The following is a 25,362-nucleotide window of genomic DNA, read 5'->3' as shown; positions in this document are numbered from 1 at the left end:
CATGGCATGTAGGGGAAAAAAATCATGATGAATCACAAATGAAATATGTGGGTGTTACAACTATTACACGTGTTCTGAAGAATGTTAAGAACCTGACGGTAAAAGTAAAGTTTGCTGTCAAGCCACCATTGATGACAAATAACAAGTTGAAGTCCACAAGAATCACGTAACCTCACCGATCAAACAAAACGTGGACTGCAATTTTGTCTCATTCTGACATCACCGCTTAGGTCAGTGACAATGAGATGAACACGATAAGAACAGTTTGTCATAGATGCTTATGGAAAAACATAGGTCAGTGACAATGAGATGACAGAGTTCGTGCTTTTAATTGATTGAGTGAGTTGAAAGGTTTATTCTACCGATGTGTAGTTTTGTCTATATTTTATTAAGAAATTATATATTTTAATTTATTGATTGAGTTGAGAGGTTTATTTTACTGTGTATATCAGGGTATATGATATACAGTTTTATAATGTGCAGCTTTTTTTAATATTTTATTAAGTTGAAATTTTATTTATATAAATCCAAATAAAAAAATAAAAAATAATTATATAATTATATAAAAAAATTTCACCTAGATTCCTCCAACTCATAATAAATCCGGATTTAATAAATTTATACTGATATGATTTTGAACTCCACTTTTAAAAGTGCATAATTTGCCACTCAAATCCAGAGCAGGAACCTGTGGTACTGGATTTAGGGAAACGATCAAACGAATAAAGTTTTGTATTATTGGTATGAATGTGATGAGTCAAGAGGGGAAACATGCTCTGCACGCAGTGATTGTGCCAATTCCTGCACAGTGTCATGTTAATGCTCTCATGGAATTGGCGCAGCTGTTGGCTATTAGGGGAGTGTTTGTCACTTTCGTCAATACTGAGTGGATACATAAACGAATGGTGGAAGCTTCAAAGAAAGCTAAATCTCCTGTTTCCAAAGGCGATCTAGATTTGGAGCAGCAAGGGTGGACAATTCGTTTTGTGTCTATTCCTGATGGTTTAACGCCCAACCATGGCCGCATCTCCAACACGACCGACTTATTTATTTCGCTGCAAAAGTTAGGCCCCGCTTTGGAGGACCTCCTTACCACTGCTCACGGCAAATCACCATCATTTCCATCCGTCACATTCATAATCACAGACGCTTTGATGTCTTGCACGGAGCAAGTCGCAAGCAATATGAAAGTCCGCAGAGTTATCTTCTGGCCTGTAGGTGTTGCTGCCTCCATTTCTCAGTGCAACCCGAATTTACTTCTGAGGGATATATTCCAGTAAACGGTACGTCTTTCTTTTTCCACTTTATATATATATTTAACTTTTTTTTTTCCATTGAAATATAATTTCATTATACATTTTAGATTTTGTGAATCTTGTAAATGGAAAATAGAAGTTGTTTTTTAACATTTTTTCTATTAAGAATTTTGATTTTAATATCTTTTTTGGGGAATATTTTAGAAGATAAGAAACTCTAAAATAGAAAATCAATTATTAAATTTAGTTTTCAAAATTTAAAAATTTTTGTTTACTCTATATTATATATATATATATTCAATTTAAATCGAGACAAATCTACAGTTTTATGGATTCAAATTAAATTGGGATACCTATAAATAATTTAGCCATTCATTTATTTAAATATTAATTTGAATTAATTTTTTTCCAGCCAAAAATTAAAGGGACATAAAAACTCGGTTACATACGTATCTATCATTGTGCTGCATTTTTGCATCAAACATAATAAGTCTAACTGTTTTGAAGTAAAAAAACATTTCAAGCTTTTGTATCTAAATAAAAACCATCATTATTTCACAAAAAGGTAATATTGACTAAAGTCCAAAGAGGAGAACAAACTAACTACATATGACTGAATAATATTGAGAAAATAAACAAATTATTACCAAATAGACTATGGGAGAGCCATGTGCACCTCCACACTCAGTGCACAATCAGAAACAAAGGAGAAGTATATGTATCTTTCTGAATCCTCCAACCCTGATTTGGATAGGGAGTCTGTTGTGACATTTATTTCTCTGTAGATGTGTTGGATATCAAAATTTGTAAATGAATGAATGAGAGTGGCCACCCATTCCTTCCAACCTCTGAGATCGGGGGGGTCAAATGTCATGGTGCCCATGATTCCTTGAATAACAGTCATGGAATCCCCATATACATGTATGTTATGAACTTTTTTTTATATAGAAAACCAAAGCATACCCCATAACGCCACCAATTATGCCCTGGTATTAGTTCCCAAGCCCCCATACCAATGCAACTTGTAGTTGGTATACCCAGTAATGCAGAGCCAAGCGCCACAACCGCATCTCCCCCTTTGTGCACACCATAAAAAGAATGGTGTGTAGGCTGGTCTATGAGCTCAAATACCTCCCTGACAGGTCCTTGTAAGTCTTCTTCCTTGGTTCCATACATTATGTCCAAGCAATAATCTTGGAGAAAATCATGTGAGTATTAAGTTTTAGACCCTGAAATATGAGATGATTTCGGGCCTTCCAAATCTCCCAGATGACAAACATGGGAATGTATCGATTAATGCCACTAGCTTCTAGCTCCCATCAAAGACATTGCTCTAATGTAGTGAAATGCCTGTAAGCAATGTTGAAATGGGAAAGAGTGGTCACCCATATCCCAATGGCAAACTTGCAAATGATAAAAATATGAAGTATAATTTCCAGATCTTCACCGAAAAGGAGACATCACCTAAGACCTTGTAAGCCCCATCTGCACAAGTTGTCCCATGTCAGAATACAATTCCTCCACACCAACCAACAAAATAGTGTGATTTTTAATGGGCCCTTCAAACACCACATATCCATGGACCACCACACCAATGTGGACTCCTGTGTGCCACACATTTACTCCGTTAAGTGCACATGGATGTTTTATTTTTCATTTTAATTTTATATTTGAGAATTTAATTTTTTAGAATTTAACAATGATCATAAAGGATTCATCATCACACACTTTACACTTTGAGTGTTGTTGAATAATGACATTAATTATAATTTTACCTATTTAATTTTTATTTTCTAAGCAAATATTTTGTATTTTTTAAAACTAGAGATATATATTCATCTATTTTGGTCTAGAAAAAATAGACCAGAAATGTATATAGAATTTTAGTTGTTTATTATCCCAAAAAAAGAGTTTTGTCAAAATCATGACAACAAAAATACCATGTTTAACTATTGGACCTCTAACCTAGCCATTTTTGCGTAAAACACTACACAATTTAAAATAGAAATAGTAAAATCAAGATAATTACAAAACATTCAACCATATTTATTAGAATTAATGGCTATTATGGTATGGGTACCTTGTTGCTGCCTGTGAGCAACCAACTAGGATCAATTGGGATGCCCATTTACTTCTCTAGGTGTATGAGCCTTTTATCCATTGATATCATGTGCCTTTACACCTGGGATATCCTCTTTGATTTCGTTAATATCGTGAACCTCTGTCCTCTTTGATTTCATTCCTATCAACTAAAACTCTTCTGAGAAAAAAATTTCAAGTGCCAATAAATATCAATAATGTACATATAGTTGTAGAAGCCTCTATTAAGTCCTGCATTCAGAATCCGTTCTTCCACCTCTGCCAAAACCTTTATATCTGTGAAAGTGTACCTTTCATCAACTAGTTCATGTTTTTTTTGGGAAACTTCTTCTTGAACTAATTGAGTGAGCTTCCACATTTGGATGTCGAGCCCTTGGCCTACATTTGCACTCCTTGAACGCAAACATTCCTGGTAATATGATGTAGCTCAACACACCCTTCCTCTCTGTTGGGGCATGATGAACATCAATTGAAAAAGCATGTCAATGCTATCAACAAGTTTCCACATCAAACTATGATCGATTGCTGGTCATTTCTCAAAGAGAATAATGAGACTGAAGGGGGCAAGGTCTCTGAGTGTTGATTAGTCATAGAGGGACTCACTTAGCACAAAGATGTCAACCAATCGAGAATCTTGAAGAGCCCCAACTAGAGTAAAGGGCCAATTGGTTGAGCTGTTGCTGGAGGTAATCAAGGAGAGTAAGTCCTCAACATATGAACTATTCAAATTGTAAGTTGATAAGAAAAATCCAATTGCATATTGATGCCACCCCAAAATAATACTGCTTGGAGGTGATTTGACAAGGAGTGTAAGGATAATCTTTAACTTGAGAACCCAAGACTTGGAAGGAAATTTAAGCTCAAACACTACTTGTCTAACTTGTAACCACCCACAAAGCTTGGATTGTGTAGAATCCACAAGGAGGGAGAGGGAAAAAATTTCTATTAGCCGAATCTTTCTTTGTATCCTAGAGGAAAAGGCCCCAAATTTAGCTAATTCCCACCCTAAGTAATTGATAAAGAGAAGGAAAATTCCAACCTTCACCTACTGGATGTTAAATAAGAAGAAAACCTAAGCTCTAAGGTGTTTGATTCCCTCCATTTTCCAGAGGATACACTAGAGCCACACCCTGTACCTTTCCAAATAATGATCTCTCAATCCCAATATTATGTTTTGAAACCAAATGTTCACCTCTCACTGCCATTGCTTTGGTGTGAGAGCATAGATTGATAGGCTCCCCTTGCTACCTGGCACACATTCCATTTAGTCCTTCAAATCTTCTCATACCGCTTGCTAACCCGATTAACATATACTCCTTGTAGGGATTAACTTTTGAAATCATCGAGTGATAAAGCATTATGCCAAATCATGGCCTTTGCATAACATGTATTAAACATTTAAGGAGGTGTGTTGTCATGTCCCACTAAAATGTGAGCATCATAAGGGGAACTTAATTAACTTTTTTTATTGTGTTTTAATTTTTTTATTAAGTAAATTTTGATATAAATTAATTTTGATTTAAGTTAATTTTAATTTTAATTTAAATAATAATTATATTTTCCAATTGTATTAATAAATATTCAACTAGATTCACAAAATAATATAGAAAAAATAATTTCCCCTTTTCCCTAAAAAATATTTTTGTTGATTTTTTTTTAAATCTCATAATTGTTTACAAAACTTTATAAAACAATTAAATTTAAAAATTAAAATGGTTAGTTATTATACTCATTGTTAACATACAAGAAATAAGTATGGTTTTATAATATAATCTAAAACTATTAAATTTAAGATAGAAAAAAAATTGTAAATGATGTGTTTATTTTGGAATAATATTTCTCCACAAAATATTTTCAATAGTAATAATCGACAAAGGGTTGAAGTTTATTATAAAGGTAGTTTTTTGTTATTGTTGTTTTTTTTAAATGTGATAAAAATAAATTATATATAAAATATCTTCACTATTAAATGAGTTATGGTTTTTGGACAATGAGGTATCGGTAATCCATGATATCGTTAAAATTTTTGTTGCATGTTATATGTATTCTTTTTATAATTAATAATAATAATAATTTAAAATAAAGTTAAAAGTAATTACTTTTTATGATTTTTTTTTTACCTCTGATACGGTGACAAATGTGGCAATACCTAGAAAATGAGATGGGGATGTGGTGTCTTCTCTTGGTGAAGTTTAATGTACATAATGCATGAGAATAATAGACACTGAGCGAGAGTTATTATCCTTGATGGGAAGGAAAAGATAAAAAGTACTAACTAATGAGGGAAGACAATGTATTTCTCTGATGGCAAGAGAGGCAATAATTTCCTCCATGTTATTAATTTCGTAGCAACATAATGTCTTTGGTGAAACTACATATAAAGGGAAGAAATTGGTGGAGGTTGTGTCTACCTTGCTGCTGATAAGGGACCTTAAACTGAGAACAAAGAAGGTGCCTACAAGGTAATGTTGTGAACCCCTTAGCTGGTCTACTTCCTGCTTGCAACTCGTGTCTTGCTCTAGTCAACATGGATTTATCGACATCCTGGTATCATTATGTTTATCCCTTGTCCTTTGTTTCAATTAAGTTGGCATTGTTGTAGGGGCTTTGTGTGCTATCTAAACGAGAATGGTGGTCTTTGTTTTTTCTATCCTTTCTCTCTCATGCCCTTTTATCCTAGAGGCCCGCTTTCCTCTTTTGTTGTCTGACAATCTTAAAGTGGGTTTCTAAACTCATTCCCTTAGTTTTGGTCAATGCTTTCCATCCTTGTCTTCCACCCTATCAAACCAATGTTTGTTCTCTTCTTTCCTAGAATTTATCTCATGTTGAGTGAATTGCTTGCCTTTTTATCTTTTGATACCAGTGTTGGGTTTTTTGGGTGGGGAACTTACGGTTAATAGGCCACTTTGTTGCTACTCATTTTTGGTTCCTTCTTTTTCTATCCTCAAGAAATTATTGGGGTAGTGTCCTCAACTTCCTATCTTGTTTGGTGTGTTCTTTCGATGGAATTGACTCACCCTCTCTACAAACAGAGTCAAAGTCATGTTGGAATATAGGTTTTTTCTTTGTTAAAGGGTGGACTTTCAAGTGGTTTATTGTCTCTGTTGTTGGTGTAAGTTGGGCTAGAATTATGTGGGTGGTGGAATTGTATAGTTCCTTTCTCACTCCAACACAACTTGGAGGCTTTCTTTCATATGGATATTTTTTGTGATTGCACTTATACAACTCTCACACACAGGGCCAAGACTAGTTTTTTTTTCTCGATTCCTTTTTCTAGCCGGCTTGGCCACCATACCATGCTAGTGGGCTCAGGTCTGAAGAGGGGCCACTTATTATCAAGAACGCGCCTACATAGGCCACAATTGTATGCATCATAGGTTAGAAGGATTTGCATCTCAATATCGAGAGCTTACAATGACCAACATTAAGGAAGAACTCCCCTTATTTGAGGGAGAAGCATCCTTTCATTGTGCTACTCTCTCAAACACAAAGGTGCTAACTGAATGGGTTACTTGGATCCCAGATACAGGACACACAAGGGGCATATTCAATCAATACAAGCAGACTGTAGAACTTTATTGGCAAATGTAATTTTTACTACATCATATGATCTTGGATAGACAGAAAAACCATATGGATATATACACTCTCTTAAACACTTAAAAAAGCATCTCAAGGATCTAGATAAATAAAATGGAGAGGATTGAGTGACACCTTAACTTCCTCTAGCAATGGGTGCACTCCAAAGAACCAAAATGCACCCATCTATATGCCAACATCATATAAAAATCCTTCGGTTTAGATATGTTATGATCCTGGTTATGGATTTCATAATTTTTTTTTAGTTAACTTTGTACAAGGACGTTTAGGTCATTTTCTCTAACTTAGTGAGTTTCTTTTTGTCTATGTTAGAACTTATGTATCTATCTCCTTATGGAGAGTGTATTTTTGGATATGGTAAGGTCTCCATAGCGAGAGACTCATTTGATGATATATGCTATATTATGTAAATTTATGTTTTTTATGATAATAGAATTCACCTCATAAATTTATCTTATTTTATGATTTTTTTAATCTTGGCAAGGTGAGATGTAGCATGAGATAAGTGTCTTGTTGCTTATAATGCATTGACGCATTTGGGCATTTAGCATCCATTTAAATTCCATCGCTATGTTACTTATATTCATTTTTAAAATACAAGAAGTATGATATTGTTATAATATCTATAACTATTTTAATTTGTTACTCTTCTTCTAATATAAGGAAACAAGTTAATGGCCTAAGACTTATATGCATCCAACAAGAGAGGAAACTTGCAAAACTGTAACATTTCTCTCTTATAAAGTGTAACAAGTATCAAGTTATTCTAAGTGGCATTGTTTCTTTTGTAAATAAAGATGTTGAGTCAGCCTATATTCATAAATAGCAGTGAGTGGTGGTTTTCCTTGGCTAATTTGAAAAGCTTAACTATTCAAATTTTTGGAGATTTTCCCGATATATTTCTGATTGATTTTCAGATATTTAACAGGAATTTGTTGAAATTGTAACTTTAAACTATTTAATCTCCATAATGTAAGTGCTCTAAAGGTTTTTAGGGGGTAAATTTATTTATACATTCAAAAGTGAATTGTTGAAATTGTAACTTTAAGTTATTTAATCTCGATAATGTAAGTGCCCCAAAGGTTTTTGGGGGGATAAATTTATTTGTACATTCAAAAGTGTATTTAAATAACAAAAAATCACAATTCTTGAAAAAATAAATTACTAAATTTGAATTAAAAAAAAAAAAAAACAAAACAAAACAAACAAAACAAACAAACAAATCATCCACCATAGGGTGTAGAATAGACGCTGATGAATTTTATTGTTAAGACACTTTGTAATGTGAAAATTTCTAGTTCAAAACTCCATAAACATATAAAAGATCAAATTTCTTTTCATCCTAAAAAATTTAGGCCTCAAAAACAAAAGAAAATATGATTCCATAATACACAAATTTAACCTTTCATACACAAGTTTAACCCCTTATCCGGTTTATAAAAACACATGTTAGCTTCCCTATGAAATTAAATGATTAATTGACTTGTCTATTTGGAATCAAGTGATCAACGCGAAGCATACTCTTTGTCCGTGTAGAGGTATAAGTCCCAAGTAATATGTTGTTTTAAGCGAATTTCATAGAAAGAATTGTATCGCCAAATGTAACGTAGTATTTGCACTTTATGAGAGGTTATTTGTGGTTATATCAATGTAGCTTTGGCTCTTACACCACATTTTTTTTTTTAGAGATTTGATTTATAATTGTGATATGTTAATGGATTTAATTATATTGTGATTTGTATTAGTACGCTAGAGATAAGGGTATTTGATTTTATAATTTTTTATTATTTTTTGGAAAAATAGGGTGATTGTTGAGATTTAATGTTTATTATTCTTTTACAAAGTTTTTCTATCTGAAATATATATATATATATATATATATATATATATATATATATGAATGGGATGGCGAACAACAAATAAGTGGTGCTGGAAAACAACAAATGGTTGCTAAGTAGAGGCCCAAAAAAATGCAATGCCACTTTAGATCTCAATTCAAAACCTTTGAAGAATAGGTTTTAAACATCTTGAATTTTAGACACAAAATTTTCTAATAAAAAGCTCTTTGTAGAGGTCAAGAAAGAAGTCGAGAAGGAGTTTAACTTCTACCAGAAAAGTAGAAGAAGGGATGATTAGCTTAAGAAGTAAAGGTTGTAAATTTTGGAATATATTAGACATATAATGGCCCAAAAATATTATCATATTTTATAATTATAAAAATTAAGGCACTCACAATGAAATCACAAATATATTAGGTCAAAATAACAATAACAATAAAAATTTAATCAACCGTGAACAGAGTTCTAAATTGTAATCTCAAAGAAGAGTATTAAATAGGAAATAACATGTATAGAACCAACAAAACAAATTCTCAAAGTCAATTTAAGGTTCCAAACTATCCCATACATCAATGTTGGCTCCACCTTTAAATCCTAGGATTAGATGTAGTTATCTCAAATTATAATGTTTTTATGAATTTTGTTGGGCCATCTATGTTAAGTTTTTAATGGAAATAAATCAATACATAAGAACATTTTAGTTTGTTGTGTCTTAGCAGCTCGAGTTGTTGGGAGCATGGTTTGTTCTTCAATCCACCTAGGTTCAATTTCGAGAGACATGCTTGTCTCATTACGAGGAGGCTAGAAGAGTAGGTGCATCCACTGGGTTCAACTCCAAGGGATATGTTTGGCCGATTATGATAAGGCTAGAAGAGTAAATACCCCCAATACAAAGGATATTTATTGACGCTTAGTAAGGCACAAGTCATTGCTATATTTACCTTGTGGGCATTCTTACAAATAATAATAAAGTAATTCTCTTCCACCTAATAATGCCATAGAATATCCTCACCAAAACAACTAAGAAGCATACCTTAAATAAACCCCTAGTAACTACCTAACATATTAGAAAATGATCAATTTCTAATTTCTTCATCACCAAAACTCCACCTACAAATAACATAAAAGCACTATATCTCACCATCATATCCAATATTTTGACACATCCAAAAATTTTACCAACAATGATTCAATAAGGGGATGGTTTATTAAACCTTCATTGTAGTTTTTCATAATAAAATTCCCCCCCACCTACTCATTTGCATGATAAGAGATCATTTTAGGTGATGGCTATGACTCACATATTTTCATCAATTATGCTCATAGGTGTGTTTATTTTGGAAAAGGGTTTCCAAAGTTTTAGTTTAATAATTATGCCATAAGGCGGTCCTCTAGGAAGAACTTCCCTCCCATGCCACCTATGCCCGCGTGAAAAATTGATTTTAGTGTTAGACGATTGAAATAGTCTCTACCATCAAATTGGAGACAATTATTAGTCAGTTACAAAAATAATAAAATATCAAAACCCACTACAACTTTCTCAACGCCTTGGATATAGAAATGCTCTTCGAAAACAGATCCCTTCAAAGGTCCACAATAAATGCTCTGTGAAAACCAAGCCCTTCAAAGGTCCAGCTCGTCTACAACCCCAACTTCGACTTGAAGATCATTTATTCTCTCTCAAAGCGTCAGATAAAGAAATGCTCTGCAAAAACAAAGCCCTTCAAAGGTCATGCTCAGTTGTAACCCTAACTTCACCTATGAGATCATTTATCTACCCATCGGCCACACCTGTGTAGTTTTTAAAGAAGATCTCAACAAATACATGACACCTCTAATCAAAAGCTTCTCTCTGATTTCTATTCGGAGAAACTAATAGGTATTGTTGAGATGTGGCAGGGGAGACAAGAGTGGTGTATTGTGATCCATAAATAGTCGATTTGAATGACGATCAACATTGTAGATGACAGATGACCCATCAAGAAGATGGTATGAAAAATGTCCACTAAAAGCAATCTCTACATTAGAGGGACAAATTAGAGAATGCATAGAATAGTATGGAGGAATTTACAGAAGGACGAGAGGAAGTGCAAGTAATGCAGGTGCCCTTGTTAAGAAATTCAATTAGAGATTATATTGTACTCTCTTCGGAGAGAATACTGATAAAAGAAAATGTAAACACTTAATTTTTTCAAGTCTAAGAAAGGGCAGTACTATATTTGAAAAACATATTTTCCTAGAGAGTAGAAAACACTTAGTTTTACATAATCTAGGACAAAGTCGTTCTATATTTAAAATGCACTTGAGTTTAACTCGGTGAAATTTAGAACCCAATGTTGAATAACAAGCATGCAAAGAAAATGAACAGGGATTATGCAGAGATGAGGGATCACTACATGTGGGGCAATTAGAATTTTTATATTGTTAATGACGATATAATGGTGAGGAGGAGGTAGCCATTTGTGACACATTTTATAGGGTGTTAGTCCTGCAGTGGAGAATTTTAGGAAGGAGATGGAGAGGACCTTGCACTTTGAAAATGACGAGGTGCTAAAAAATTGTGGCTTTAGACATGATCATCTCTAGTCTTCCCATGTAAATCTTGTTCAATCATTTTATTTCCCATCTTGAATGGCCCAAAATCTGTAATTTTTTCTGCTTTATTTTTATAGTTTTGTATATAATATGATAGTCCCCATCATTTTGTAGGGAATGAATACTACTTTATTATATAAGAAATGATGCACATCAATGAAATATATGATTGTGTGCACTGATTTATCTAAGGTCAAGGTTGTTTTTCTTTTTGGATAATTGTCTTTGCATTCTGCCCCCTGTGCTGGTTATGTTTATTTTGATGAGTGTATGGCCAAACTCAATTATTATGGATGATGTTACATTGATGGATGTATGGTTTAATTCAATTATTATGGTTGATTTTCTAGCAGTCATGTTGTATAAGTTCGTTACAAAGACATTTTCAACATGTTATAATTCCTCAACATGGCAATGAGTTTGTGAGTCTGTTGTACAAACATATTTTAACTTGCTAGACTAGCCTCACAATCACATTAATAAATTTATGAATTTGTTGTATGAAAATTTTTGGTCATAATACTGTAATTATTCTATTTTTTGGATCTATATTTTATCAAAATCAACAAGTCACAATGGAAATCAATGAATATAACCAGCATAGATCCATCTTAAGTAGGGATCTAACTTCACAACATATTAATTTTTTTTAATAATTCCTAATTAGAACAAGTGTCAACTCAACAGACAGACGAACAAACTTACACATCACCCATACTTGGTCGTAGAATGAGCCTCTAGGTTCAAAGATAAAAATAAATAAATAAATAAAAGAGTTAAACAATTCTTTTGAACTTGTTAGCCTTTAGAATACTAGATTTTTCATAAATACTCAACAATTTATGATTTTTTAAGTAATATTTGATTTGTGAGAAATACTTCTTAACTTATCATATATTGTCTCTCTCCTTCCAAGGTATGTGACGGATAGTGTATTTTCAAATAGTTTTTTGTTGATTTAAATTGCACAAGTAATCCCATTCTGGTCAATATGGATTAGAAGCAAGTGAAATCATGGACTCGTGGCTCTCAAATTTGTTGTAGAGAATGAGATTGGACAAGATGATACTGAATCTGGTTCTAGAACCAGATCTGGTTGAGCTTATTGAAACCAAACCTAAGGATTCCCAATGCATAATTTTGTTGGAAATAATACTGAGAGGGGGGGGGGGGGGTGAATCAGTATTATCAGATCAATAATTTTATTTCCCAAATAGATTTATATACACTACTTCAGCTAAGTGAAATAGCGTGTATACATGACTGTACTTAAAGAAACCAAAGCATATGAAAATAACTTTTGATTTAGACAAAATATGATGTATTGAGCTTTAATTAGTATATCAGAGATTTATTAGTCAGTGTAGTAAAATCAAAATAAAGCATCACACATAAGCAACACACATGAACACTAAGATATAAGGTGGAAACCAAATGTGGGCAAAAACCACTTGCTACTGTCATCTCTATTGTCTTTTAATAATAAGAAAATCTGTTTACAATCTTGTACTGGTGCAGACTCATACCAGTATGCAGGCACCCACCTGCAGAAGGCTACAACCTTCTCTCATTCTCCAGCTACCACTGGAAGGGAGCTACAACCCCCTAGCTCTTGTACTAGCCAATATGTTTACTAGTACATAGGCGGCGACCTACAGAAGGTTACGACCTTCTTTCTTCCTCCAAGGACCACGTTTCATAAATTTTCAGACTAGATCCATCAACAACATCATAACTAAAATACAATCATGAAATACCTCTGCATCAACTAGTCACTGAAACTCAATCATCACTTTGACAACCCATCGTCACTGTAGAAAATCACAATCAATCTGATAATTCAGAAAACTGTCACCAAACCCCAAAGCAGAACCTAGAACTCCACAACAGCAAACAGAAACAACTGAAACATACTTCATAAGTTATACGCTACTTCCATGTGTTGAACTAGTGTGTATACACGCTTTTATCAAAACCAACCAACATACATATCTACAAATATTAATTCATAATTCAGCAGCGATTCTAGACTTCAGTTATACCCAGATCATAATATTTATAGAATAACACATGTGGCAGTATTCAAATCTAGACTATACATGATCAAACCACATAATGATAATTCATTTCAAGCCTTAAGATCTTGATCCATCATTATATCTTATCCCTCATCAACCGCTAAGGTTCATCCTTGGTTCAAATCAAGCACAACAGCATAAGCCAATAACCTGCATACTAGATCTCACACTTCATCAGATATTCGATACTTGCACACTTGGCCTAATGATCTTCTCCTCCTTATATAGTTTTAGGCCTTTCTCAATACCATGGACCAAAGCCATTTAGGACCAATATCGTGGACCAAATACCTAGGGTCAATACCTCGGACTAAAAACCTTGGACCAATACCTTGGATCAAAATACCTTGGACCAAATACCTCGGACCAAAAACTTAGTTTTCCAAGATATACACGCTTTTTCTTCTGAGAAAGTGCGTGTGTACGTATATGCTACTTATTTTCAGTGAACCTACATGTATACGCCACTTGGTCAAGGTGAACCAACTTATACCTCTCTTTCTTCATTCTTTGTAGTCTGATATGTAATTCTTTGCTATTGACATGTTGTATTGTGATCTTTCATCTCAGTGAGTTTCCATCAAGGACAACACCTGTATCATAATGCCAACAATCTCCCCATTTGGACTTGATGGCAACAACAACACCAAGTCACCTTCCCTCTTTGACATCAAGGGCAAAGAGTGGACCAAGATAATTTCTCCCTTTGACATACATTATGCTGGTTATGCTCCCCCTGAGTACATGTTGAATTCTTTGATTGAGCTCCCCTTTTGTACATGCTAAGTTGCACTGAAATCATCCATGCTCTTCCTGAGCACAATCAGGGTCTCCAAAAAGAATAACATGACTCTATAACTCAACTATGTGAGGATGACCTTCCTATCACCAATGACTCATACATGCATCCATCTCCCAACCAAGTGAGGATATGCCAAATTGTTTATACATGACAGAAATAAGAAATATTACAGCATCCATCCCATGTAAAGTGGGGATACAGATTACATCATTTTTCCAAGAGGACTCATTCAAGACATATCACACCCTAGACTTTTACATGAATTGAGCAACAAATGGCATAAATATCTGAAACCATAACTAGACTCAACAACCATAATGCCAACAATGCTAAATGTACGTGAAAGCTAATGCTCCCCCTGAACCTATGCTACCTGTGCATTGTTAATAGGTCCATGATCAAGGCATCTTTGTCAGTCAAATAAAACTAATGAACATAGCATATAGACATTAATCATCAATATCAGTCAGAGCACCCATATCAAAGCCTGCCCCACTGTTTTTATTATCTGAAAAACATATACACTTCTTGACCCACATAAACCCGCATGTGTGCACGACTATACTTCATGAAACCTGTGTATAATAACCTTTTTCTCGAAAAAATGGATTTAATAGCAGGATGATGCAGCAACTACGCCCAACTTTTGTCTGAGATATTCAAATTTCTCTCTAGGTAGTGGTTTAGTGAATATATTAGCAACCTGTTCTTTGGAGGGAACATACTCCAATTTGACCTTTCATTCAAGCACTTGTTCATGTAGAAAATGGTATTTGATGGGCATGTGCTTGGTCTTGGAGTGCATGACTGGATTCTTTGAAATAATCATGGCACTTTTATTATCACATAGAATGGATATGGGTGGAGTACATGTGATCTGAATGTCTTGCAAGGTTTGCATCATCCAAAGTAGTTGTGTGCAGTAAGATGTAGCAACCACATATTCTGCTTTAGCTGTAGATAAAGCAATTGAACTTTGTTTCTTGTTGAACCAAGATACCATCCTAGAATCCATATAGAATTCACCACCACTAGTGATTTTTCTGTCATCAACACTTCTTGCTCAATCTGCATCTGTATATGCATGAAGAGTAAGATCTGTATCTCTAGGATACCATAAACCAAAGTCTTAAGTTCCTTGAAGATATTTGAAAATTCTTTTGACTACTTGAAGGTGTGATTCCTTTGGATTTGCTTGGAATCTTCCAACTATTCCTACTACATGCATGATGTCAGGTCGGGTACCTGTCAGATAAAGCAGACTGCCAATCACGGATCTGTAAGTTGGTTGATGTACTGCTGCTAATTCATCATTTGAGCCAAGACTGCATCCTATTACCATTGGGGTACATACTAGTTTAGAATCTTCCATTCCGAACCTTTTCAAGATCTGTTTGAGATATTTGGTTTGTGAAAGAAAAACACCATCTTTATTTTTTTGAACTTGTAGACCAAGAAAATAGGTAAGTTCACCAAGCAAGGACATTTCAAATTCTTGCTGCATTATTGAGGCAAAATTCTGACTCATGGATTCTTCATTGCTACCAAAATGATATCATCAACATAAACAATAATAATTAGCAATTTATCAGTTTCAATCTTTGTATATAGATTGCTATCTGCTGAAGCTTTTGTAAAACCTTGTTGGTGTAGATATTTGTCAAGACAGTAATACCAGGCCCTTGGAGCCTGTTTCAGACCATAGAGGGCATTTTTGAATCTGCATACAATTTTTGCATCATTTCCAAGAATGAATCCTTCTGGCTGTCCAATATAAACTCCTTCTTCTAAATCTCCATTCTGGAAGGCTGATTTTACATCCATTTCATATACTTTGAATTTCTGAAAGCTAGAAAGAGCAAGAAACATCCTTATGGCTTCAAGTCTGGCAACAGGTGCAAAAGTTTCTTCAAAATCTATACCTTCTTGTTGAGCATACCCTTTACAGACAAGTCTGGCCTTGTTTCTAATGACTTCTCCATTTTCATTTAGCTTGTTTTTGAATATCCATTTCGTTCCTATAATATTTTTATCATGAGGTCTAGGAACTAATTCCCAAGTATCATTCTTTTCAATTTTCTCAAGTTCTTCATCCATGGCCTTGACCCAACATTCATCTTTGCATGCTTCATTTATATTTTTAGGTTCGGTGGAGGATAGTAATGCTAGATAGCTTGAGGTCCCTGTAATAGTTCTTCGTGTCTGCACACCTGCCTCTTTTTCCCCTAAAATTTGAGTTTTTGGATGATTTTTCTGAACATACCTAGACGAAGTCTTTTCTTCTACCATTATCTCTTCTTCTGGTGCTTCATTTGTTTCTTCTTTAATATCATTTTGATTTGATGTGGGAAAATAATCCCCATCTTCTTCATTGTCATAATCTTCTATTTTTATATGTTTCGGATTTTTGCATGCTTCATCAACTACAACATTAATGCTTTCAACAATTTTTTTTCTGGAAGAATAACCAAGAAGAATACCTTCATCTACTCTGGGTTCAAACATACCAAGTTTTTTATCAATCCTTTTGATATAACATTTGCTTCCAAAAATTTTAAAGTATTTTACAGTAGGAGTCTTACCATACCAAAGTTCATGTGGAGTTTGAGTGCTATTTACCCGAACATTTGCTTGGTTGAGAATAGTTACAGTGGCGAATGTAGCTTTACCCCAGAAGGTTGTAGGAGTTCCAGATTCATATAGCATAGCTCGAGCCATTTGTAGAACAGTTCTGTTCATTCTTTCTACCACTCCATTTTGCTGAGGAGTTCTTGCGGTGAAGAATTTCCTTTTTATTCCATGTTGTTCACAAAAGTTAAAGAATTCATCCGAGGTAAATTCCCCTCCTCGATCAGATCTGAGGCATTTGATTTTTCGATTTGATTTATTTTCAGCCAAAGCTTTGAAGGCTTGGAACTTTTCAAATGCTTCATCTTTATCCTTTAGAAGACCTATCCAACACATTTTGGAAAAATCATCAATGAACAAAATAAAGTATTATTATCCACAAGGTGACTTTTTCATTGATGGTCCACATAAATCAGTATGGACAAGTTCAAGAGGCTTACTAGTTGACCCTTCTTTTTCAATGAAGTGAGCTCTGGTTTTCTTACCGATTTGACATGGTTTGCATATTGTATTTTCAGGGATGCTGATATCTGGAAGATCACAAACAACCTTGAATCATCATGCTTTTCTTATTTGAGAAAATCTTAGATGTCCCAATGTTCTATGCCACAACCAGTTTTCATCATTTTCACTTAGATAGCACTGTTGTTGTCCTTCCTTGAGTATGTATAAGTTGTTCGGAGTTCTTGTACCTTTGATCACGGTTTCTCCTGTATCAAGCTCACGAACAACACATCCGTTTGATTGAAACACCACTTCCTTTCCTTGATCACACATTTGACTGAAAATCAACAGGTTATGCTTTAAACCATATACATACATAACATTTCCAGCTTTAACTTTTTCTTTCAAGAAAACAGAGACTTTACCTTTTATGACAGTAGGAGTGTCGTTTCCAAATGAGACATTCCTTTCCTTTTCTAAGGCATTATATGAGTGAAGTTTTTCTTTGTCACCTGTCATGTGTTTTGAGCATCCACTGTCGATGTACCACTGATTTTCTTGTGCTTCTGCATACAAGGCTATACCACATCTTTCTGTTTGAGATTATTTCCTTATCCATATCTTGGGATTTAATGGAGTTTGCTACTTTTGAGATGTTTACCGAAATTTTCTCTTGCATTCAGATTCTTCATGACCAAAGTTGTTACAGATTGAGCATTCTATTTCATTTTCAAGAAGAGAAAAGTTATTATAGGAACTTTTCTTTACCCCTGTTACATTCCTTTGATTTCGTGCTTTTCTAGTCATGATGGTTTTGTAAGCAACACATTGAGTAGCATTGTGTTCAAAATTATGACATGAAAAACATTGCCCATGAAAGACGTTGCTGCGACTATCAAACCTATTGACCTGGTGATTATATTTTCTATTGATATGCATCTTTGGAGCAAATTGAGTATGATTTACCTGATGTTGGTTGTGGCTTCTATTCATCCTTGGAGTAATTTGAGTCTGATTTACCTGCTGATCTACTTTATGCCTTTGCTGACGATTGTCATAATGTTCACTAGTCTTTGCTGCATCAAGATAGATTTTAGTGGAGGTTGACGGCTACTGTGATTGGCATGCTTCTTCAGTATATCTAATACCCATCTTTGTCAGAGGAGAATGCTAAACATTGATAATTTCATTTAAGGTCTATGATCCTTCAGCAAATCTAATATTGAGAGATTTCGTTTTCTCAAGATCCTTTCTTAGACCCACAATTTCACATTCTAGTTTTTCATTGTGTTTTTCTTTTTTAGCAAGTTGGTTTGTCAAGGTATCTATAATCATATTATTTTCTTCTAAAAAGATTTTGAGTTTAGAGATTTCTTCATGAAGGTCATCCTCTTCTAAAGCATCCCAAAAATTATCATCATCATAAGCCATTAAAGTCTATAGTCATTACTATTTTCATCTTCATCACTATTTAATAAACCATCGCTATCTTCATGAGTATAGTAACTCTTTTTATTTACAACTTGTTTTCTATTCCATTTTGCATATTCCTTCCCTTTTTCATATTTATCTTTATGAGGACATTTGGTAGCATAATGACCGACTCTGCCACAGGCAAAGCATTTGAAGGGTAGCTTACCTCTAAATCTTCTGGAACCCTGTTGAAGCTTCTTGATAAAGTTTACATCATCTTGTTCTTTTGAAATATGTCATGATTCATTGTGTTCTTCCTTTCCTTTTTCTGAAGCTTTAAATGTGACTTATCTCACATCTGATGGTCCTCCTTTTCTCATCTCAAATGCAGTTAAGATTTCGTGAAGCTGTGTCATAGTGATAGTCTGCAGATCCTATTTTTCTTCCATGGCAGACACTTTTTATTCAAATTTAGCAGACAAGGATCCTAAAATTTCTCAACTAAGGTAACTTCCTTTATTTCTTCACCCAGATTCTTCATACAATTAGCAACCTCATCTATACATAATAAGTAACTAGCTATACTTTCATCACTGTGCATCTTAAGAGTTTCATACTGAATTCTGAGAGTTTGAAGTTTAGCACGTTTTACCTGAGAGTCTCCTTCGTAGCTCAGAACAATTTTGTCCCATATTTCTTTGGCTGATTTGAGCTGCATGACTTTGACAAAATCTGATTGTGACAGACTTCCCAATAGAGTATTGACAGCTCTAGCATTGGTTTCATATTGCTTTCTAACTACCGTATCTATAGGAATTGCTATTGGAAATGTATATCCTCCTTCCACAATTTCCCAGACATCCATTCCAAGTGATTGTAGATAGGTTGTGGTTCTTATTTTCCAATAAACAAAATTGCTCCCATCAAAGATTGGTGGTCTGATGGATCCCACGCTTTCTTAATTACTCATGATGATGGATCTCCCTTCAAGCGATCAAGCTTCTTCTGAAGGACTTGCTCTGATACCAATTTTTGGAAATAATACTAAGAGGGGGGGTGAATCAGTATTATTAAATCAATAATTTTATTTCCCAAATAGATTTATATACGCTACTTCGTCTAAGTGAACTAGTGTGTATACGCGATTGTACTTAAAGCAAACAACGTATATGCAGAGAACTTTTGATTTAGATAAAATATCATGTATTGAGCTTTAATCAGTATATCAGAGATTTATTAGATAGTGCAATAAAAGCAGAATAAAGCATCACACATAAGAAACACACATGAACACCAAGATATAAGGTGGAAACCCAATGTGGGTAAAAACCACCTATTGTTGTCGTCTATGTCTTCTTTCAATAATAAGAAAATCTGTTTACAACCTTGTACTAGTGCAAACTCATACCAGTATGCAGGCACCCACCTGCAGAAGGCTACAACCTTCTCTCGTTCTACAGCTACCACTGGAAAGGAGCTACAACCCCCTAGCTCTTGTACTAGCCAATATGTTTACTAGTACGTAGGCGGTGACCTACAGAAGGCTACGACCTTCTTTCTTCCTCCAAGGACCATATTTCATAAATTTTCAGACTAGATCCATCAACAACATCATAACTGCAATATAATCATCAAATACATCTACATCAACCAATCACTGAAACTTAATCATAACTTTGACAACCCATTGTCACTGTAGCAAATCACAATCAATTTGATCATTCAGAATACTATCACCAGAATACAGTCACCAGACCCCAAAGCAGAACCCAGAACTCTGCAACATAAAATAGAAACAATTGAAACATACTTCATAAGGTATACGCTACTTCCATGTCTTGAACCGACTTGTATATGCGCTTTCATCGAATCCAACCAGTGTACACATCTGTATATATTAATTCATAATTCTGCAGCTATTCCGGACTTCAGTTATACCTAGATCATAATATTTACAGAATAAGACGTGTCAATATTCAGATCTAGACTATATATGATCAAACCACATAATGATAATTCATTTCAAGCCTTAATATCCCGATCCATCATTAGATCTTATCCCTCATCAACCGCTAAGGTTCATCCTTAGTTCAGATCAAGCACAACACCATAAGCCAATAACCTACATACTAGATCTCACACTTCATCAGATATTCGATACTTGCACACTTGGCCAAATGATCTTCTCCTCCTTATAAGATTTTAGGCCTTTCTCAATACCATGGACCAAAGCCACTTAGGACCAATACCTTCGACCAAATACCTAGGGTCAATACCTCGGACCAAATACCCTTGACCAATACCTTGGATCAAAATACCTTGGACCAAATACCTCAAACCAAAAACTTAGTTTTCGAAGATATACGCACTTTTCCTTGTGTGAAAGTGCGTGTGTACATATACGCTACTTCTGTTCAGTGAACCTGCATGTATACACAGCTTGGTCAAGGTGAACCTGTGTATACCTCTCTTTCTTCATTCTTTATAGTCTGATTTATAATTCTTTGTTGTTGACATGTTGTACTATGATCTTTCATCTGAGTGAGTTGCCATCAAGGACAACAACTGTATCATAATGCCAACAAATTTTTCCTCCATTTAGACCTTCCACATACTAATTGCAAGTAAGTCTTTGGAATCCTATTGGAAGTGCTGATCAAGAATGGATTTTGCTCGGTTAAGCTTTGATGATTCCTAGTTGAAGCGGCTAAGAGTTATGCATCTGAATTTCAATTTTTTTGTATTTCACAATGTTTGAATGCATGTTAATACCATTAATTCCAATTTCACAAATTGAAGTTTCAGAGACATAATTCTTCAGTGTAACAAAATCTCATATGTTGAGACATGTTGTTTTATTGTTTGAAGATTATGTAGAATATATTTAGAAAATTAAGATACTTTAGATAACAAGTACCTTTAATAATAGAATTCACTATTCAGTACATACATTAAATGCAACAAGTGTGATGTATTGAATCTAACTTAACCTGGATTTGCACCTAGCATCATCTTTTAAGGCATGAAACATCGTTGTGTGCAAATTATGTGTAATGTTTGATTTACAAAACTTGGTTTTCTTTGGATAAGATGTATTTTAATGATATGACTTTCAAGTAAGCAGGCATGGCAGGGTTTAAATTTTTCAATTTCGATTTTATGGACATAATACCCCTTTTGTGTGGCAGAAAATTTGGATATGGTGTTATTATTTTTCAATTTTATGGATGATAATTATTGTATTGGTTTGTAACGAAATGATATCCAATAGGCTTAGAAATGCAGATGTTGAAGCCCTACTTTCTCAACGTACATTTTCTTATAACCGTATCAAATGAAGATACCACAATAGGACACAATATGATAACACTATGTCATTTTTGACGTGGTTTAATCTTTGAGCAATTTAGAGTATGTGCCTATTAGAGAAATGAACATGTTAGATTCTAATCATCTGCATTTGTACATTTGGTATTATATTTTTCATCATTGCATACAAAATTTAGAACAAACTAGGAGCGAAATACCTTGTATCAACAATTATAAAAGTGCGGTGAATCACCAAGGAAGAGAAGATTACAACAATTTTCATAGGAGAGTCCTTTGGACTTTTTAATCATTTATTCTCCCTTTGTGAACTAACTAGTTGCAAAACCTCTTGTTGATGGCCATTACACAGAGGGAAGGAAATCAATAAACATCTAACTCAACTCATAGAATAGAGAATCATTGAACAAAGTGTATCTGATTCATTTCAAATTGGATTTTAAAAGCATAACGTAAATGAATGGATTGTTATTTTTAAATTGTGATATTTTTATTTTTATTCTTGATCTTAGAATATTAATCAACTATTTGTTTTATTTGAAATTAAAATTTTAAAAGTAAACCTGGAAGAGGTCTACTGTTTAACTTTACTCGTATCCTTCATATTCAAAAATCAACAATCTACCCTCACTCAAATTTACATGAATAATCCCATCTCTTCAAACTGTTGAAAACCCACCTCTTACCAACAACTTCCATGAGTGCCAATGGAAAATCCAATAGGAAACACACCATCCTGTCTCTTAATCTAAGTTCCTTGCATTTATTTTCTATGAAGAGCTACCATATTTATCTTTGTTTTACTAGGTTCTGTTACTAATGACGCTTTTAAAGCAAGTACCGCACTTAATTCAGAATTGTCCACTTATGTTAGGAACTTGCTTGATATTCCATAAATGGTTTGTAGTCTATGAAATTTACAAATGTGTTGTGTGTTGTATGAGTTATAGTTGATTTGTTGTACGAATTATAGTTGAGAGTGTAGATCCTAGCAATAGTGATGATGGACAAGAGGAAAATAAAGACAAAGCCATTGATATATGCACATCAGGATAATATTGTTGTTTCTAATGGTGATAATGATGTGTTGAGTGTACTTGAAGTGGTTACGAAAAATTTGTTGAAGTTACCAATGGAGATGGCATAGAAAACAAAAGTGTTGTTGAGCTTGTTGAAGGCCAACTTTCATGAGGGCTCCTTCCAAGGTTTAAACTGGGTATAGTAGTGTATATTATGGAATCCCCCCTCATTAAATTGTTAACTTTAGTGTTTAGAGAATTACCTTATTCGTTTGTAAACTTTATAATCAAGGACCTCATATGAAATATTAATTATAAAGTTACCTTCTTCCTTTTACTGGGAAACTCATATGAAGCCAAAATACATTTGTAAGCACCATTCAAGTTTTCTTTGAATTAATTTTCTATGGCAGTGAGCCATTAAGAGAATTCATTGAAGAACATACAATAAGTAATAATCATTAATTTCCAATATTATATGGTAAAGTGTCGTTAGGATTCCATTAAGGATAGTGGAATATTGAATTTATCTTCCGTGGATGCAGGAATACATTTTTATAAGATGCAATGAGAAGCATTCTCATTGTTATCAAAAGAAGTGAATGTGTGGTTATGTTGTTTATTGGAGGTAGTTATCTGATTTTGACATTTCTGTTCTACTAAGGAATAAAAGTATATTTGTGGCTATTTTGTTTATTTGTGAGTAGTTGGATATTTTTGACATCCGAATTCTCTTAGGAATTAATATAAAACATTATTTTGTCATTTGTTGTGGCATATTTCTCATAATTTTGTCTAAAGATGACTTTGCCATTCTGTATTTTTACATGAACATTTAACTGTCCGCTAAGATAAGGTTTTGAGATTTTTTGTTAGAGATATGACAAAGCCATTATGCATTCTTATGTAAAGATTCATTGATTCTCCTTTTTTTTTAATAAAATGTATACTTTGGAATTTTTCAATATATCTTTTTTGCCATAACAAAACTAAATGAAAACTAATAGCTCGACCACTATAAACAAATGAATGCATATGTAAATTTTAATATACAAATTAGAAATTGATTGTCCATTAAAAGTTGGGCTCTATGTCCTACAAGAGGAAATTAAGAGTCTCTTGGAATTGGAGATTGGAAGCTTAATTTTGATGAGGCCTCAAAGAAAAGAAACAAGAAAAGAAGATATAGGTGTAACAATAGGGGGGATACAAAGACATTGTAAAAGTTTTCCACTATGAAGGATCTCATTTAGCATCTAAAACCTAAGCTTGAATTTGATGGAATGACTACCAAATAATATCAAAGTTGAATTTGATGGATTGACTACAAGATTTTATTCTTGCAAAACTCTAAGACTTCTAGAACATACAGAGGGTACCCAAGTTAGAACAATTAGGATGGAAGGATGACAACAAACCTATCACATCTTCTTTCTTCTATGTTACTCTTTCCTATGATATTGCCTTAGGACGTTCTTTTGCAACATGTGGTACAATTGCTAGTTTAATTTAACTATCAATAATTATCATGTAGATGGTATGAGTTTAATCTCTATGGAATATTTTAAAATATTCTTAGTATACACAAATCAAAGATTGAGATTTATCTCTAAAGTAGTCATGCCTTTTTTACCTATCAACATTTCCCTATATTAAATTTTTTATAACAATCTTATATATATATATTAAAATTATTGTAATAAAGTTTTATTTGCTTTGCAATCTCTGGTGTGGCATGCCATTTTAGGTAGTTTCAATGCATTATTATGCAATACTTTAAGAAATGATTTAGGTAGTTTCTCTGCTATTTTTCAATGATGGCATTCCATATTTTTATATGTATTTTTTTTTACAATTCTAGAAATAGTTTTAGCCACATTGTTTATAAAAAAAATCTAGATTTTATTTATTAATTTAAAATTTTAAAAAAACCAATGCTAAAATTTATAAAAAATAAGCTTTCCATTACTTAAAAAATGTCAATCTCTATATATTATATTTATAAATTTATTTATTATTTTAAAAAAATTTAATTAAAATTATTTTGTTAAAATGATTTATTATTAAAGATAAAAATGAAAAAATTGTATGGAGAAATTGCAATGTCCAACACTTTGAATGTTCATGTGCCTCTTCATGGTGGAAACCTTCGAGGGTGAGTGGGCGATTGGGAGGTCTATGAAGGTTGGCGATGGGCTAGGGTTTGGTGAAATTCAGAGGGGAAGCCTCACTTCCCCTCAGTAAAAGTCCGCTTACTTTTAC

General features: G+C 33.7%; 1 protein-coding gene across 1 annotated transcript; it reads left to right on the top strand.

Annotated features, from left to right (window-relative positions):
* Positions 1 to 743: 743 nt before the first annotated feature.
* On the top strand, positions 744 to 1,280 carry LOC149189246 ((R)-mandelonitrile beta-glucosyltransferase-like). The gene has a single exon (XM_089410164.1). It carries the CDS (start codon positions 744 to 746, stop codon positions 1,278 to 1,280), a length of 537 nt encoding a protein of 178 aa, XP_089266290.1.
* The last annotated feature ends 24,082 nt before the right edge of the window (positions 1,281 to 25,362 follow it).

Source organism: Pinus tabuliformis, chromosome 3_1 (genome assembly GCF_031772625.1).
Source record: "Pinus tabuliformis cultivar Carrire ecotype Pingquan chromosome 3_1, CPIR1, whole genome shotgun sequence".
Lineage (NCBI taxonomy): Eukaryota > Viridiplantae > Streptophyta > Pinopsida > Pinales > Pinaceae > Pinus > Pinus tabuliformis.
Note: the sequence above shows the minus strand (reverse complement) of the source record. Positions and strands in the feature narration are given on the sequence as shown.

Excerpts from the sequence above, each read along its gene's own strand:
- LOC149189246 (XM_089410164.1), top strand. The coding sequence starts at position 744 with ATGAATGTGATGAGTCAAGAGGGGAAACATGCTCTGCACGCAGTGATT.